The sequence below is a fragment of the Colobus angolensis genome, unplaced genomic scaffold, assembly GCF_000951035.1.
Source record: "Colobus angolensis palliatus isolate OR3802 unplaced genomic scaffold, Cang.pa_1.0 Scaffold110, whole genome shotgun sequence".
Taxonomy (NCBI): domain Eukaryota; kingdom Metazoa; phylum Chordata; class Mammalia; order Primates; family Cercopithecidae; genus Colobus; species Colobus angolensis.
Genome location: NW_012112031.1, coordinates 35,058 through 51,236, shown reverse-complemented (window position 1 = coordinate 51,236; position 16,179 = coordinate 35,058). Strand labels below are relative to the sequence as shown.

General features: G+C 53.7%; 1 protein-coding gene across 1 annotated transcript in view; it reads left to right on the top strand.

The window, feature by feature from the left end:
* DOC2B (double C2-like domains, beta) overlaps nucleotides 1-16,179 on the top strand; it is a gene marked incomplete at its 3' end in the record, with an annotated part of 59,874 nt that overhangs the window by 35,211 nt on the left and 8,484 nt on the right. Inside the window, exons 4-7 of the mRNA XM_011956153.1 lie at nucleotides 1,143-1,217; nucleotides 3,030-3,139; nucleotides 3,653-3,779; nucleotides 8,944-9,101. Of these exons, the coding sequence (XP_011811543.1) occupies nucleotides 1,143-1,217; nucleotides 3,030-3,139; nucleotides 3,653-3,779; nucleotides 8,944-9,101 (470 nt within the window). The remainder of the gene's footprint in view (nucleotides 1-1,142; nucleotides 1,218-3,029; nucleotides 3,140-3,652; nucleotides 3,780-8,943; nucleotides 9,102-16,179) is intronic.

Here is a 16,179-nt window from a genome sequence, read left to right as displayed (position 1 = left end):
CCAGCTAATTTTTTAGTTTTTTGAAGAGACAGGGTCTTACTGTGTTGCCCAGGCTGGTCTTGAACTCCTGGGCTCAAGCACTGGGATTACAGGCGTGAGTCACTGTGCCCGGCCAACCCCTTTTACAGATGACAAAGCTGAGGCTTAGTAACTCATCCACTTCCCAGCTGGTGAACACAGGAGCTGAGCCTGGAACCCAAGCCAGCCAGGCCCCCAAACCTCTGCCCTTTGCCAGTGGCAGGGAAGTAGGTGTTCGGAAGCCCGTGCCGCATCCCCCAGAGCTCCATCAAAGCAAGGTGGGGTGGGCCTGGGAGGGAGCCCCAGCCTCCCCTTGGAGATGGACCTGGTGTGAGTAGCCACGCTGCCTCCCCGACCCTGCTGGGTAGGAGCCTGGCGGTGCACCTTTGAATCCTGTCCTGGGGTTGCTGGCTGCACCTCCCAGACGCCACAGCTGCCTCCCTGCATCCTGAGCACCATCCCAGAAGAAAACAAATGCAGTTTTCGGAGACAGGTGCCTGCCGAGGTCAGCAGAGCCCCCATCTGTCTGTGCTTCTGTGTGCCTCTGGCTGTCATGCGTGGCGAGGTTTTCTGAGAGAACCAGAGTGAGTGAGGGAGCCGTCTTGTGGAGGGATCCTCTGTGGCCAGGCTTGTGTGATCTCTGTGGACTGATTGGGAGTTGTGGGAAATATGGCCTGAAATGGGGCCTAGTCTCGGACCGTGTCCCGGGGTTACGTGGATTTAGGGTCGATGAGGGGCGTGACCACTCAGGAGGCCATGCTTGGAAGATGGGGGAGGGGAGTCAGGACGATGGAAGGACCTGACCAAAGCGCGAGGCGGGAGGGAGGCTCAGAGGAGGGTGAGCCACCTGGCTTCCAGGATGAGGAGAAGAGAAAGAAAAAGTCTGTCCTGACGGAGGCCCCGTGACAGCTGCCCTGGGCCAGGATGTTTTGAGGAGGGGAGATTGCACTGGCATTGAGCCATCCTCGCTCCCTCCGTCTGGAGGTGTGGGACCTGGGGGCTTCTGTGAAAGGGCCATGAATGGACCCAGCGGACCAGGGGATCTGCTGGCCCAGGCACCTGCAGGCCCCGTCAGTTCCCTCTCCCCAATTCCCACTTCACACCATTTGCTGTTGTCTGCCCAGGGCCTGAAGCCGATGGACCACAATGGGCTGGCAGACCCCTACGTCAAGCTGCACCTGCTGCCAGGAGCCAGTAAGGTGAGGGTTTCACCCGGGCCTGCCCACCAGCGACACCCACCCACCACCTCAGGCAGTGCACACTGGTCCTTTTGCTTTGGGGCCTGGACTGGGCTGGGGGCACCCAGGGAGGCCCACCGCTGCCACTCCCCTCAGAGCCCAAGCAAGCTGGTGGGACCTCAGCCGTTCAGCTGCACACTCAGCCATTCAGTGTTACCTGCCTGCTGATCTGGGAATTCCAGAATTTCCAGGCCAGCATTTTATAAGAAGCATTCTCAGTTGGAGGTTACTATTATGGACCTATCAGGGCATTTAACATGTTGATGGGCTGTTCCTTGACTCTGTAAGGGGGATGAAGTGGGCAGAATCTGCCCAGTATATTTGACCACAGGATCCTCATTCCTACGCCAGCTGACCCAAGAGTCTGGCCACACATGTAGAAAGGGCACCAGCACAGCAGGTGCATCTAGGAGAGGAGAGAGAACTTGCTGTTAAATAAAAGCATCAAGGTGACCTCGAGCTGTGGAAAATCAGAACTTAATTAGACTTCCTTCTGTGCATCGTGCACTTCAGTGCTCTTTTATTTTTAATTTCATGGGGGAGAGTCTGAGTTGACTTGGGGGCCTAAATGGGTAGGCCTGGGCCCGCAGCCATCCAGGAGGCCCACCCCAGAAGGGGCCATTCCTGCTTCCCTCGGGAAGGCAGGGCTGTAGGAGAAACGGCAGCGCCCCACCACCTACTCCTGGGGAAGAAATGGGCTCCCCCCGCGGGGCCTCGGTGTCCTTATGCTGCAAGAGGGGCTCGGGGATGTGATGGCCGAGGGCGAGTGTGACCAGGGAAGTGTGCCTCGCGTGGGAGCTCAGTGACCCCTCATTTGTGGGACTGGAGCCGGCAGTGCCTGGCTGCCGAGTTGTAGAAAGTCCCCAGGATTTTCCCCAGTGTTTTATAAAGAGCAGTCTCCTTCCACACAAGCTCCCGAAAGCAGTGGGAGAGAGGGATTCCCGTGCCCTTTCCACAGCGGGAACCCTGACGCTGCCACAGAGCTGGAATTGGAAGCCCAGGCTGTCTGACCTCCCATCCTGGGCCAGGTGTGGCAGACATCAGACCCATGCAGACAAGCAGCTCAGAGTCGCTGGCACAGGAGGAGGGGCGTGGCGGCAATATTCCAGCTGGGAGAGGCCACCCCTGAGGCAGGCCCGAGGACAGGATGGGTTCCAGGCAGAGGGGACAGTCCGCAAAGGAAGGGAATGCCCTGGGAAGGAGACTCCGGTTCCACACAGGCCTCCTGCAGAACCCACCCCAGGGCCTCAGGGACTGGAGGCGGAGTCTTCTTTGGACGGGCCTCCTATGGCTGCTGCAACGAATGACCACAAACTTCGTGGCTTAAAGCAGCTCAGTCATTCTCTGACTGCTCTGCAGGGGAGAAGTCCAACAGTGGTCTCCCTGGGCCGCGTTCCTTGTGGAACCTGGGGACCCCACCATGTCCCAGCTCTCTCCAGCTTCTAGAGGTCGTCCACCCTCCCGGGCTCGTGGCCCCTTCCTCCGCCCTCACAGCAGTGGCCCCCTGCCTTGGTGACGTCTCACTCTGACTCTGCCCTTTCTGCTGTTAAGAACCCTGTGACCACACTGGACCACCCGACAATCTAGGATATAATCTCCCTATTCTAATGTCCGCTTGTTACGAACCCTAACTCCACCTACAGCCTCCCTTCCGCTTGGCCGTGTCGATGACACATTCGGAGGCTCCAAGATGAGCACGTGGCCATCTCTGGGGGCCGTTGTTCCGTCTGACACACCCTTTGATGCTAAGACGATCATTTTTCTCTCCTCCAGGCAAATAAGCTCAGAACAAAAACTCTCCGTAACACTCTGAACCCCACGTGGAACGAGACCCTCACTTACTACGGCATCACAGACGAAGACATGATCCGGAAAACGCTGCGGTAGGTGAGGCCCTGGCCGCCTGCCCCTCCCCCACCCCCGCCGCTTGTCCTCCTGAAGGCAGGACTGGAGGGTCAGAGGGTCTCCTGTGGGTTCAGCCTCATGCGAGCGACTCCAGCCTGGGGTCTGAAGAAAGGCAGAAAGCTCTGCTCACGCCAGTGGCGCCTGGTGGATGCAAAGGGTTATCCTGGCCCCAGTCCCCTTGAAGGTGATTCCTGGGGCCTCTCCGGGTGCTGGCGGTGGATCCCTTCAGAGAACCGGCTCTCCCAACCTCCTGGCACTGGCCCTACCTTCTCCTGTCCCCTCTTCCAACCTGAGGACACATATCCAGGAGAACAGTACCTGACATCGTGCCACACTCTGGCCCTGTCAGGGCCCAGGCATCTTGTGCGCCTCCCACCCCAGACCAGGGCAGGGCCTGGGGCAGGACAAGCCAGGGCTGGCCCTACCCGCGCACACTCCCCCCACACCCAGTGCGTCTGAGCTGCTGGCTGTGCCTCTCACCCCCAACCCAGGATTTCTGTGTGTGACGAGGACAAATTCCGGCACAATGAGTTCATCGGGGAGACACGTGTGCCCCTGAAGAAGCTGAAAGCCAACCACACCAAGACCTTCAGTATCTGCCTGGAGAAGCAGCTGCCGGTGAGGGGATTCATTGAGCGCCTGCTGAGTACCTGGCTCGGTGGCAGGTGCTGGGAAGGCAGAACTTCCTGCCTGTGGTGGGGCTACTGAGGGGCAGAGTGAGAGGGGAGGGGAGACTGAGGAGGTGAGCATGGAGAGGCAAGGGGGTGGAGGTGAGGAAGGACCCTGGCTTTCGCTCTGAGTGGCCACGGGAGGGTGCTAAGCGGAGGGAGTGCGGGGGATGACATTTTACCAGGCTCACTGGCCTGGGCTCAGGATGGCTTGAAGAAGAGGGAGGAGAGGGCAGGAGGCCTGGGGAGATGGGGAGAGATGGGCACAGCCCTGGCCTGACCTTGGCGGCGGTAGGAGAGCTTGACTCTGAACCGGATGTCCAGGCAGCAGATAGGACATGCTTGGGTGAGGGAAGGGCAGGTCCGAGGTTTGGGGCCTGAGCCACTGGAGCCTGAGGGGCTGTTCGCTGCACTCAGAGGACTGTAGCAGAGGCCACAGGTGGACGGGACTCTCAAGGAGCATGCTTGGAACGTGTTAGACTTGAGTGCCTGTGACATACTCAGAAGAGACAGAAGAGTACCCTTTCCTAGAAATGGCCTTTGTCTGAATGTTATGTCAGAAGAGATTTTGCCCCCTGGCCTGCTCCAGCAGCTACGCCCTGCCGCATCTTGGTCTCTATGTCCCTCTTCCCTCCCCCACCCTCCCTTGTCTCTGGCCTGACCTTCACCTGGTTCATAGGGCTGATGAAGCCAGGAGTCCCTAGTGCCACCAGGGTCAAGAGAAATGCTGGGGCCTCAGCCTCCCAGTGTTCAGGACACAGGCAGAGGCGTGGTCCCCTCGCTGGCACGTTGTCTGCCTAAGAGGGCTGGGCAAGGGGCACGTTCAGAAGGACAAAGCCCAGCGGTTGTCCCCAGTGTACCCAGCCCCAGTGGGCCCGGGGATGTAGACTCACCTCAAGCCCTGGGAGTGAGTCAGCCTGTGGCCAGGGCTTCTGCCCGGAATCCCAGTTATTTTTTCATAATTTGATCCAGTTTTATTCCCTTGTCACATTCTCTCCCACTCAGACATTTGTGTGATGGGTATAACCTTTTCTGGTTTATTATTAGTCACTAACCACAGGTAACCCGGTTTTTCCACATGATCGATGTCGCTTAAGAAAGGCAACATCTTGGGAGGCCGAGGGAGGCGGATCACGAGGTCAGGAGTTCAAGACCAGCCTGGCCAACATGGCGAAACCCCGTCTCTACTAAAAATACAAAAATTAGCCAGGGGTGGTGACAGGTGCCTGTAATCCCAGCTACTCAGGAGGCTGAGGCAGGAGAATTGCTTGAACCTGAGAGGCGGAGGTTGCAGTGAGACAAGATTACACCATTGCACTCCAGCCTGGGTGAGAAGAGGAAGACTCTGTCTCAAAAAAAAAAAAAAAAAAAGAAAAGAAAAGGCAACACCAGCCCTACTGTAGTGTTCCTGAGTTTTGATCACTGGCATGAATAACTGTGTGGGTGTGTGCTTGTGTGTGACTTGTGCGTAAGAGCATGTGTCAGTACATATCTGTGTGTGACTGTCTACGTGTGTGTGGTGTGTGTTCGTGAAAGCATGTGCATGTGTGTGCATCCCTGTGCATGGCCGTGATCACGGCATTACTGGGTGTGCTACCAGCTCATGGGTGCAGTTCAGGGACTCAGTGACCACAGGAGTACAGTTTGGGATACACCCCTGGCAGTAAAGCCACATTCTGGTGATACTTTTATTTTATTTTTATTATTTTTTTTGAGACCAAGTCTTGCTCTGTCACCCAGGGTGGAGTTCAGTGGCACAATCTTGACTCACTGCAACCTCTACCTCCCGGGTTCAAGCACTTCTCATGCCTCAGCCTCCCGAGTAGCTGGGACTACAGGCCTTTGCCACCACACCCGGCTAATTTTTGTATTTTTGATAGAGACGGGGTTTCACCATGTTGGCCAGGTGTCTCAAACTCCTGACCTCGAATGATCCACCTGCCTCAGTCTCCCAAAGTGCTGGGTTTACAGGTGTGCACCACCATTCCTGGTTAATTTTTGTATTTTTAGTAGAGACAGGGGTTCGCCAGGTTGGCCAGGCAAGTCTCGATCTCCTGATCTCCAGTGATCCTCCTGCCTCAGCCTCCCAAAGTGCTGGGATTACAGGTGTGAGCCCCTGTGCCAGGCCTCTGGTGGTGCATTTAGAATTTACAGTCTGCGAATATTGTCTGTTTTAAGTCAATACTGAGCAATACCCAATGGTCTTCATATGAAACAACCCAAAGCACAATATCCCAGCCCTGAAAAAACAGTGAAAAATATCCCTGAAAAAACAGCAAAAGATATCCCTACTGCTGCTGGTGGTGGTGGTGGTTTTGAGATGGGGTCTTGCTCTGTTGCCCAGGCTGGAGTGCAGTGGTGCGATCTCGGCTCAAGCTCCGCCTCCTGGGTTCAAGTGATTCTCCTGCCTCAGCCTCCCAATAGCTGGGATTACAGTTGCCTGCCACCATGCCCAGCTAATTTTCGTGTTTTTAGTAGAGACGAAGTTTCACTATGTTGGCCAGGCTGGTCCTGAACTCCTGACCTCAGGTGATCTGCCCGCCTCGGCCTCCCAAAGTGCTGAGGTTACAGGCGTGAGCCACTATGCCTGGCCCCTGCTGGTTTATATTGTTTAATTTTCACACCACACGCACTGACACAGGCAGCACAGTGCATCGAGGCCCTGACACACAAAGCTCTGCCTGAGGGGCAGATAGCGAGATCTCCCAGGCCTGGCCTGATCCACCAGTAACGGCTGCCTGAGCACTGTTGAAAAGGATTTTGGGGTGGCGTTGGAGCTCAGGGCAAATGCTGAGATGGATTAGCCATGCCTGCTCTGGGCATGGGACTGAGATGGATTAGCCATGCCTGCTCTGGGCGTGGAACTGAGATCGATTAGCCATGCCTGCTCTGGCGTGGGGCTGAGATCGATTAGCCATGCCTGCTGTGGCGTGGGAGGTGGTGAAGGTGGCCGGTGGGGCATGTGTGTCCTCCCTGCTCGACATCCCTGCTCACCTCACAGGAGTCTCATCTCCAGAAAGGGTTAGATGTAGCCAGAGGGACTCACTTTGGTGCTAGGCTGGGCACAGTTGTGAATAAAAGGATGTGGCTGGGCCTGCTTAGGAGAGGAGCCCGGTAGAGTCCTAAGGGGATCCAGGCGGACACAGGGCTCAAGCTGGGTAAGTCCGGCTGCGCTCAGGGCCCAGGAGAGAGGGTTTGGGTGCGCAGCAGCCAGAAGGAAGAGGCCAGGTGGTCTTGGGCGGTCAAGGAATGGAGAAGCATCAGTCTGGCTGGGGATGGGGAGGCCTGGAACTGAGATCTGCCCTGAGAGGCAGGTACCAGGCAGCTGCTGAGGTAGGGGAGGGGACTGAGTGGCCTCCCCACCTTTCTCCCAGCTTCCCCAGGGTGAGGAAAGTACCAGAGCTCTGTCTTCTGGGTTCTCGTGAGGGAGCCACCTCCAGCACCCTGAGAGGCTCCAGGAAGCACCTTCAGGGGACTGGGGCCAGGGTTACCCTTTTCTATCCACCAGGGTCCGTTGGCACGGGCAGACGTTTCTGCCTTTCTTTGAACCTTCCAGGCTGGAGTTGCTTGTGTGAGGTTGAACACGCAGGGGTCCCTCCATTCCTGCCTTCACTAGTATAAGCCTCCAGTGGGCCTTTAGTGCCAGGCCCTTGCCCAGCCCTGAGGTATTAAAGATGATGCAGGTATTAGCCAGATGCAGTGGCTCGTACCCGTCATCCCAGCACTTTAGGAGGCTGAGGCAGGTGGATCACTTGAGGTCAGGAGTTCGAGACCAGCCTGGCAAACATGACAAAATCCTGTCTCTACCAAAAAACACAAAAATTAGACTGCAGTTCCAGCTACTCAGGAGATTGAGGCAGGAGAATCGCTTAAACCCGGGAGGCGGAGGTTGTCGTGAGCCAAGATAGTGCCACTGCACTCCAGTCTGGGTGACAGGAGTGAGACTCTGTCTCAAAAAAAAAAAAAAAAAAATGCACTCCAGTCTGGGTGACAGGAGTGAGACTCTGTCTCAAAAAAAAAAAAAAAAAAATTTACAGGCAGAGTGCGAACTTCAAGGAACTTAGAGGTTGGGGCAGACCCATGAGGAAGCAGGGGGTCACACAGGCCATGACAGGATAAACCCGAGGCAGTGGGCACACAGAGGGGACGGCCAACCCACCCTGAGGGGCAGAAAAGCCCCCAGGCCCAGGAGGACCAGGAATGTATCAACGGTGAACACAGAGGAGGATACTGGAGCTGTGGATTAAGCGTGCACTAAGGTGTGGAGGTGGGACCCGGCTTCAAAGCCGAGGGACTGCAGAGAGTCAGGGCAGGCCGTGAGGAGGACCTGGCGGGAGACCATCCGCGGAAGCTGAGCACGCCAGGCCGGGGACTGCAGAGCTGTGAAGGGCCAGTTAGCGCGTGTTAGGGTCTGTGCACCATGCTGTCTGTGGCCACCACGCAGCTCTGTCCTTAGAGCACAAGCAGCCATAGAGAAGGCATCGAGGAACTGGCAAGGCTGTGTTCCAATAACATGTTATTAATGGAAGCCGAAGTGTGAATTTCATATCATTTTCATGTGTCACAAGGTATTTTTCATTTCATTTTTCTTTCTGCTATTCTGAAAAGTAAGAACCAGCTGGGCATGGTGGCTCACGCCTGTAACCCCAGCACTTTGGGAGACCAAGGTGGGAGGATCCCTTGAGCCCAGGAGTTTGAGATCAGCCTGGGCAACATAGTGAGACCCCGTCTCTCTTTTTTTGAAAAAGAAATTTTTTTAAAAAGGAGTAAGAGCCACTGTTAGCTCACATCCCATACAGAGCCAGGCGTCGGGCCTGATCTGGCCCCGGGCTGCAGTTGCCAATCCCTGGGCTGGCCCTTGCTGGGCTGTGATGGGCACCCCAGGCCATGCAGCCAAGAACAGGGAGGGTGACGGTCAGATCCACCCCCAGCAAAACCCTTGGGAGGGAAGAGATGACAGAAGGCCTGTGAGTTCACAGTGTGACCACTCACCAGGGACCCTGACCGGGCCTGGCTACAGCAGCGAGAGTGGGTGGGCTCAGGAAGAGGAGGCCAAGTATGGCCAAGAGAGGGGTGGGAGCAGGTGAGGACTGAGTGACCGTCCCGTCCAACAGGTGGACAAGACCGAAGACAAGTCCCTGGAGGAGCGGGGCCGCATCCTCATCTCCCTCAAGTACAGCTCGCAGAAGCAGGGCCTGCTGGTGGGTATCGTGCGGTGCGCACACCTGGCCGCCATGGATGCCAACGGCTACTCGGACCCTTATGTGAAAACGTGAGTGTGCTCTGCGCGCGACCACCTGCCACCTCTTCACTTCTAAGGACGGGGGTCCGTGTGCTGGCTCCGTGGTCTCAGGTGGCAGGCACTCAGGGAGTACTTGAGGTACAGGGGCGCCGTGTTCCTGATGGGCTCCCTTGGCAACTCCAGGGGTTAAACATGGCCAGCCCACTTCACAGATGGGGAAACTGAGGCCCAGAGAAGCTGAGTGGCTTCCCAGAGTCATGCAGATATTAGTTATCACCTGATGCTATGTCCAGGCCTCTCTGTGACTGAGGGGCCATGAGGAGGTCGGAGGAGGGGACAGAAGGCGGGGCCAGTGCCAGGGGTAGCCAGGAGGCTGGTGGAGGTGGTAGAGGAACTCTGCCAGGCCTTGGCAAATGCCCACATGTGCCCAGCCCTATACTGGGGCCACAGATGCAGATAAGAGTCCACCCAGATCTACCAACAGGGGCTGATGGTGGTCCTGGGAAGAGACAGTAACCCAGGGTCCATGCCAGGTGACCTGGGCCCCAGAGCTGTGGACCTGTGAGCCTGGTCAGGAGAGGCTGTGTAGCTCTGAGAGCCAGGCAGGAGCTGGCGACCTTTTGGAGAGGGGTGCCACAGTGACTACTGTCAGTGCCTGGGGCTCTCCAGAAACTAGGTAGGTATGAGCGTGAGCTCACAGGGAGATTCTGGAAAAGGGAGACTTGGGGAGGGATTCAGTTCACAGAAAGGAGAGGCAGGTGCTTCAGGGAGGGGATGACAGAGGAATGGCCCTGACCCAGGGGACACCAAGGACCCAGGAGGACACCAAGGACCCAGGGGACTGAGACCTCAGGGACATCTTGGCACCATGAAGAGGCCAGTACTCCTCATGGCACAGCTCTGGGGGCACCATTCCCATGGCCATGATCATATTTCTGTCACTTTAAAAATTATACGTGGCAGGTACAGTGACTTACACTTACATTCCCAACACTTTGGGAGGCCAAGGCAGGAGGATCGCTTGAGGCTAGGATTTTGAGAACATCCTGGGCAACATAGTGAGACCCCCATCTCTACAAAGAAAATAAAAATTAGCTGGGCGTGGTGGCATGTGCCTGTAGTCCTCGCTACTTGAGAGGATTGCTTGAGCGCAGGAATTTTAGACCACCCTTGGCAACATCCTGAAACCTTGTCTCTACAGTTAAAAATAGTAATAAATTAGGCCAGGTGCAGTGGCTCATGCCTGTAATCCCAGTACTTTGGGAGGCCGAGGCATATGGATCACTCAGCCTGGCCAATATGGGGAAACCCCATCTCTACTAAAAATTAAAAAATTAGCCAGGCACGGTGGCTCATGCCTGTAATCCTAGCACTTTGGGAGGCTGAAGTGGGCGGATCACCTGAGGTCAGGAGTTCGAGACCAGCCTGACCAACATGGAGAAACCCCGTCTCTACTAAAAGTACAAAATTAGCCAGGCATGGTGGTGCATCCCTTTAATCTCAGCTACTTGAGAGGCTGAGGCAGCAGAATCGCTTGATCCCACGAGGCGGAGGTTGCGGTGAGCAGAGATCGTGCCATTGCACTCCGGCCTGGGCAACAACAGTGACACTCTGTCTCAAAAAAAAAAAAAAATTAGCTGGGCATGGTGGCGGGAGCCTGTAATCCCAGCTGCTTGGGAGAATGAGGCAGGAAAATCACTTCAGCCTGGGAGGTGTAGATTGCGGGGAGCTGAGATCGCACCACTGCACTCCAGCCAGGGTGACAGAGCAAGACACTGTCTCAAAATAATAATAAATAAATAAAAATAATATGACAATAATGGGATGGCTACTTTGGGAAGCAGCCGATAGTTCCTCAGAAGGTTAAACACAGAGTCACCATTTGATCGGGCGATTCCACTCCTAGTTATATACCCAAGAGATAAAAACATGTCCATCCTAAAACTTGTGCAGGAATGTTCATAGCAGCACTATTCACAACAACCAAAAGTGGAAACAGCCCAAGCGTCCATCCACTGATAAATGGATACACAAATGAGGTCTGTCCCTGCAGTGGAATATCAGCCCTAAGAAGGAGTGGAGTAGTGCGTGGAGTATCAGCCATAAGGAGTGCAGCATTGGTACGTGGAATATCAGCCCTAAGATAGAGTGTAGCAGGCACGTGCTACACCATGGGTGGACCTTGAAATCAAGGTGCTAAGTGAGAGAAACCAGATACAGAAGGCCACATATTGCAGGACTTTATTTCTATGAAGTGTCCAGAATAGGGCAACCCACAGAGGCAGAGAGTAGATCTGTGGTTGCAGGAGCCGGGGGAAGCTTGAGGGGACATGGGCAGTGGCTGCTGAAGGGCTGCAGAAGGGTTTCATCACCTTCTCGGGTGATGAAAATGTTCTAAAATTGATTGTGATGACGGCTGCATAATTCTGTGAATATACCAAAAACCACTGAATTATACACCTAAAAGGGTGCATTGTAAGTATGTGTATTATGTCTCAAAAAATCTGTTATTTTTAAAAACCCAATCACACCAGGCTCCAGGAGCAAAGCCCAGGACCTGCTGCATCTTTGGGGGGAAGTTAGGCTTCCAGAAAGAGCGCAGGGCTACTGGTTTTCTATGTGGAAAACGCTAAAGTGGGCCCCAGCCTCAACAACTTAGCAAAACAAAGCATCCAGTGCACCAGAGACATGAGTGTTGGGGGAAGCTCTGTGAATGCTGAAAAGACACTCAGGAGACTCCCATAATAACCATTGGAGAGAAAGCTGGCAATATCCAGTCGACATGGGAAATGTGTGTGCCCTGTGGCCACATTATTTTCCTTCCAAGTTTATTTCCTAGAAACCTGGGCATGGGTGGGTAGCTATTTATCACAGCATTGCTTGTAATAGCTATAAACTGGAAATAGCCAAACATTCATCGTCAGAGGAATAGATTAATAAAATGTGGCATATGTGTAGAATATAGTACTATGCAGTTAAAAATGAATAAATTAGAACTAGATGAATTATTATAACATGGACAGCTGTTGAAGGCATACCAAAGGACACACAGTAGGATACTGGTTTGTGTCTATATATTTTTTCTCCTGACTTGGCATTGACTTGAATCTCATTTGTATATATCCTTGCAGGAGGATATGCAATCTGAAGCCCAAATGGTGTGGTTTTGTTTTTTGTTTGTTTGTTTGTTTTTGAGACAGAGTCTTACTCTGTTGCCCAGGCTGGAGTGCAAGTGGCATGATCTCAGCTCACTGCAACCCCTGCCTCCCAGGTTCAAGTAGTTCTCGTCCCTCAGCTTCCCAAGTAGCTGGGATTACAGGCATGCATCACCACGCTCGGCTAATTTTTGTATTTTTAGTAGGCAGGGTTTCACCAGGTTGGCCAGGCTGGTCTTGAACTCCTGACCTCAAGTGATCCGCCCGCCCTGGCCTCCCAAAGTGCTGGGATTACAGGTGTGAGCCACTGTGCCCAGCCTATGGTGTGAAACTTTTAAACCAGTTTCAGTGCTCACCTGCCAGATGGACAGGAATTCCAGTGTCACCTGCTGGGTTGCCCAGAAAGCAGAGTCTTACCTGCTGTGACAGACAGGCTGGTCAACTTCCACAGGCAAGCAGGGGCTGCCTGGGCAGGGCCTGTCTGCTGTACCACAGGCTCCTCCCTGCCACAGGTGGCTGTTGTGGGTGCTGCTGGACTCCTGCAGCTGGGTCCCACCTGCCAGCCACGGGTCAGGTCACGTGGCCTTTCAAAGTCACGCCAAGCTGTGGGCCACTCCCTGTATCTGAGCCACACCTCACCTGAGACCTCCACGTCTGTTTCAGACTCCCTGGGTGAGACACGAGGGCTGCTGCTCGGGTCTCCTCAGGGGTCCCCATCTCTGAAAGGCCCCTTTATGGACCAAGGGCCTTTTCCTCACTAAAAGCGGGGGAAATAAGGGCACAGGTTAGATGGTAAAAGGGGCACCCCTCAGCTGCATCCTAGACCTGGAAGAGAGTGTGACCTGTGCCCCAGAAGAGAGGGAGGGACGTATCCAGCGGTTGATGCTGAGGGCCAAAGATGGATGGGTCAAGGCCTTCTGTCTGCACCATTATTTTTATTTATTTTCTTTATTTCTTCCTGTCTTTTTTGAGGCAGTGACTCACTCTGTCACCGGGCTGGAATGCACTGATGCGATCATAGCTTACAACAGCCTCAAACTCCTGGGCTCAAGCAGTTCTTCTACCTCAGCCTCCCGAGTAGCTGGGACTACAGGTGTGTGCCACCATGCCTGGCTAGTTGTTTTTTGTGTTTTTTGTAGAGACTGGGTTTTGCCATATTGGCCAGGCTGGTCTCAAACTCTTGGACTCAAGCGATCCTCCTAGCTTGGCCTCCCAAAGTGCTGGGATTACAGGTGCAAGCCACTGTGCCCAGCTATGCACCGTTATTTTTATAAACCTCATCTCTGGTGACACTTCCCCCAGTTTCCCTGGAAGTTGACCCCAGGCCCAGCTCTTGAGGGTTTATGGGGAAACCCCAGGAGTAACAGTGCCTGTGACAATTGCTGACATGTCGAGTTACACGTAATATCCCTGGGCGGTGCGATGGCTGAGTGTGACCCTCCCAGCAGCCTGTGCAGTCGCTGCTGTTACTATCTCCGTTTCATGCCAGTGAAAATGGCAGTAACTGGCAGTAACTTGCTGTGCCACCCGGGGCAACTCCCTTCTCTGGCTCTCTTACGTATAACCAGAAGGGGTTTCTTCTTGAAACCACGGGCAAGTGGAAAGTGCTGTGCAGAAGGCCAGAGGTACATGGCACAGGGTGGCTCCATGAGCCCCAGGGGCCGGGACCACTGTCCTGACAGCAAGTGAGAGAGAGACACCACAGGGCAGGCCTCAGGGGCTTTGCAGGGTGTGCTCAGGGAGGGTGCTGAGGGATCTCCACAGAGGGGTCAGGTGAGGAGGGAAGGGCGCTCCTGGCAGAGAAAACAGAACAGAGGGCAACGCTGGTGGCACTGTGCATAGCTGAACGTGCTGAGGCTGGTGCCTGTTGTGGAAGTCTGGTGGTTGAGTGAGGGGTCAGCAGATGGGCACAAGTTGTCCAGGCTGAGGGTGCAGAGATCCCAAAACAGCTTTCCTTCCAGGGGCCTGTGAAGGCAGGGCATGCGGGACCCTTCTGTCCTTGCCCCTCACCCGTTACCAAACAGGCCAAGGACAATTCACAGCAGACACAAAACCAATACGTAGCAAAATGGCCAAGGAGCCTAGTAAGTGACTAAGGAAATCCGCTGTCTCCGGGTGGTGGGCTTAGGGGAATCTTCCCAACCTTTTTTTTTAATCAGGTTTATTGAGGTACAGGTTGAGTGTCCCAAATCCATGAATCCAAAACCCCAAACATTTCAAGCATCGACATGACGCTCAAAGGAAATGCCCATTGGAGTGTTTGGGATTTCAGATTTTTGAATTTTTGAAATTTTGAATTAGGGATGCTGAACTGGTAAATATACTGCAACTATTACAAAATATGAAAAAAATCAAAATTCAAAGCATCTGGTCCAAGCATTTCAGATAATGGATCCTCAACCTGTATCATTCATATCCAGTGAGTTTTTCTTTTGTTTTGTTTTCTTTTTTAGAGACAGGGTCTTGCCCTGTCGTCCAGGCTGAAGTGCAGTGGTGCAATTATAGCTCATTGCAGCCTTGAACTCCTGGGGTCAAGCGATCTTCCCACCTCAGCATTGTGAATACCTGGGACTACAGGCATGCACCACCATGCCCAGCTAATTTTTAATTTTTTGATAGAGATGGAGTCTCACTCTGTCATCCAGGCTGGTACAGTCTTGTTTCCACCGGCACAATCAACATACAGAATATGACCCCGGGAAGTTCCCCAGCCCCAGGCAACCACTGACCTGTTTTCTGTCTCAATAGTGTTGCCTTTTCCAGATTTTCCCATGAAGCAGTCAGACAGTGCGTCTGTGAAGCCCTGTGGATCTGGCTGCTTTTACACAGAGGAATGCGTTTGAGATTCATCTGTCAGTTGCATGTACCAGGAGTTTGGTCCTTTCTATTGCTGAGTGGTCTTCCGTTGTGGATCAGTTCCCCGGGTGAAGCGTGTGTGGTTGTTTGCAGTGTTTGGTGGTGGTAGAAAGCTGCAGTGAACAGGATTTTGTGTGGACATATGTCTTCATTTCTCTCTCCTAATCCCAACTTTTGTCCATATGCATTTTCTGGTGCTTCTATAATAAACCAGTATTATTTATGCCATGAAAGTCACAATTTTAAAATATGCAAAGTAAAGCAACTATGAGATATCGTTTTCTGCCTCTCAAACCAGCAAGGATTTTTTAAGTGATAGCATTCAGCTTTGTCATAGGCACTGTGTGTCAACCATGCAGCCTTCCTGGAGAGGAACTGGCAAAATAAGCCAGATATGGGCATGCCTTTGGGCGGTGTCTTCACTTCTAGGGATTTAGGTACTCGTTGGACAGATGTTTGTTCAGCTCCCCAGTGCCAAGCGCAAGGAGTTGGTAGTGGGCGAGACTGCAGAGCACACTCAGCAGGGACAAAGCAGTTGTCATGCAATTATCCATGCGGGAAGAGGGGGAGTTTTGCAGAGAAGTTGAGGACCTCATGTCCCCTTCTCCAGCCTGCACGTGACCTCCCTGTCATACAGAAAGAAGCCTGTGCCTGGCTTCCAAGCACCACGCTTGTGCTTGCCGGCTGTGTGACCTTGGGCAAGTCACTCCACCTCTCTGGGCCTCAGAGGAAGACAGCTGTTCTGCATCAAAGTCTAAGGCCTTAGTGGCTGTGGCGGGAAGAACATCTGTGTGGCCTCCCTGTTACTGCACAAAAGGTCTTGTCCTTCCTCAAAGCTCCAACGAGGTAGTGGTGATGGTTGTACAACTCTGGAAGTCTACTAAAGGCTGCTGCGTTTTATACTTCAGAAAGATTGATTTTATGGTATGTGAATTATATCTCAAGAAATCTGCTATTGTATAAAAGAAGCTTGAGGCTGGGCGTGGTGGCCCATGCCTGTAATCCCGGCACTTTGGGAGGCTGAGGCAGGTGGATCACCTGAGGTCAGGAGCTTGAGACCAGCCTGGCCAACATGGTGAAATCCTGTCTCTACTAAA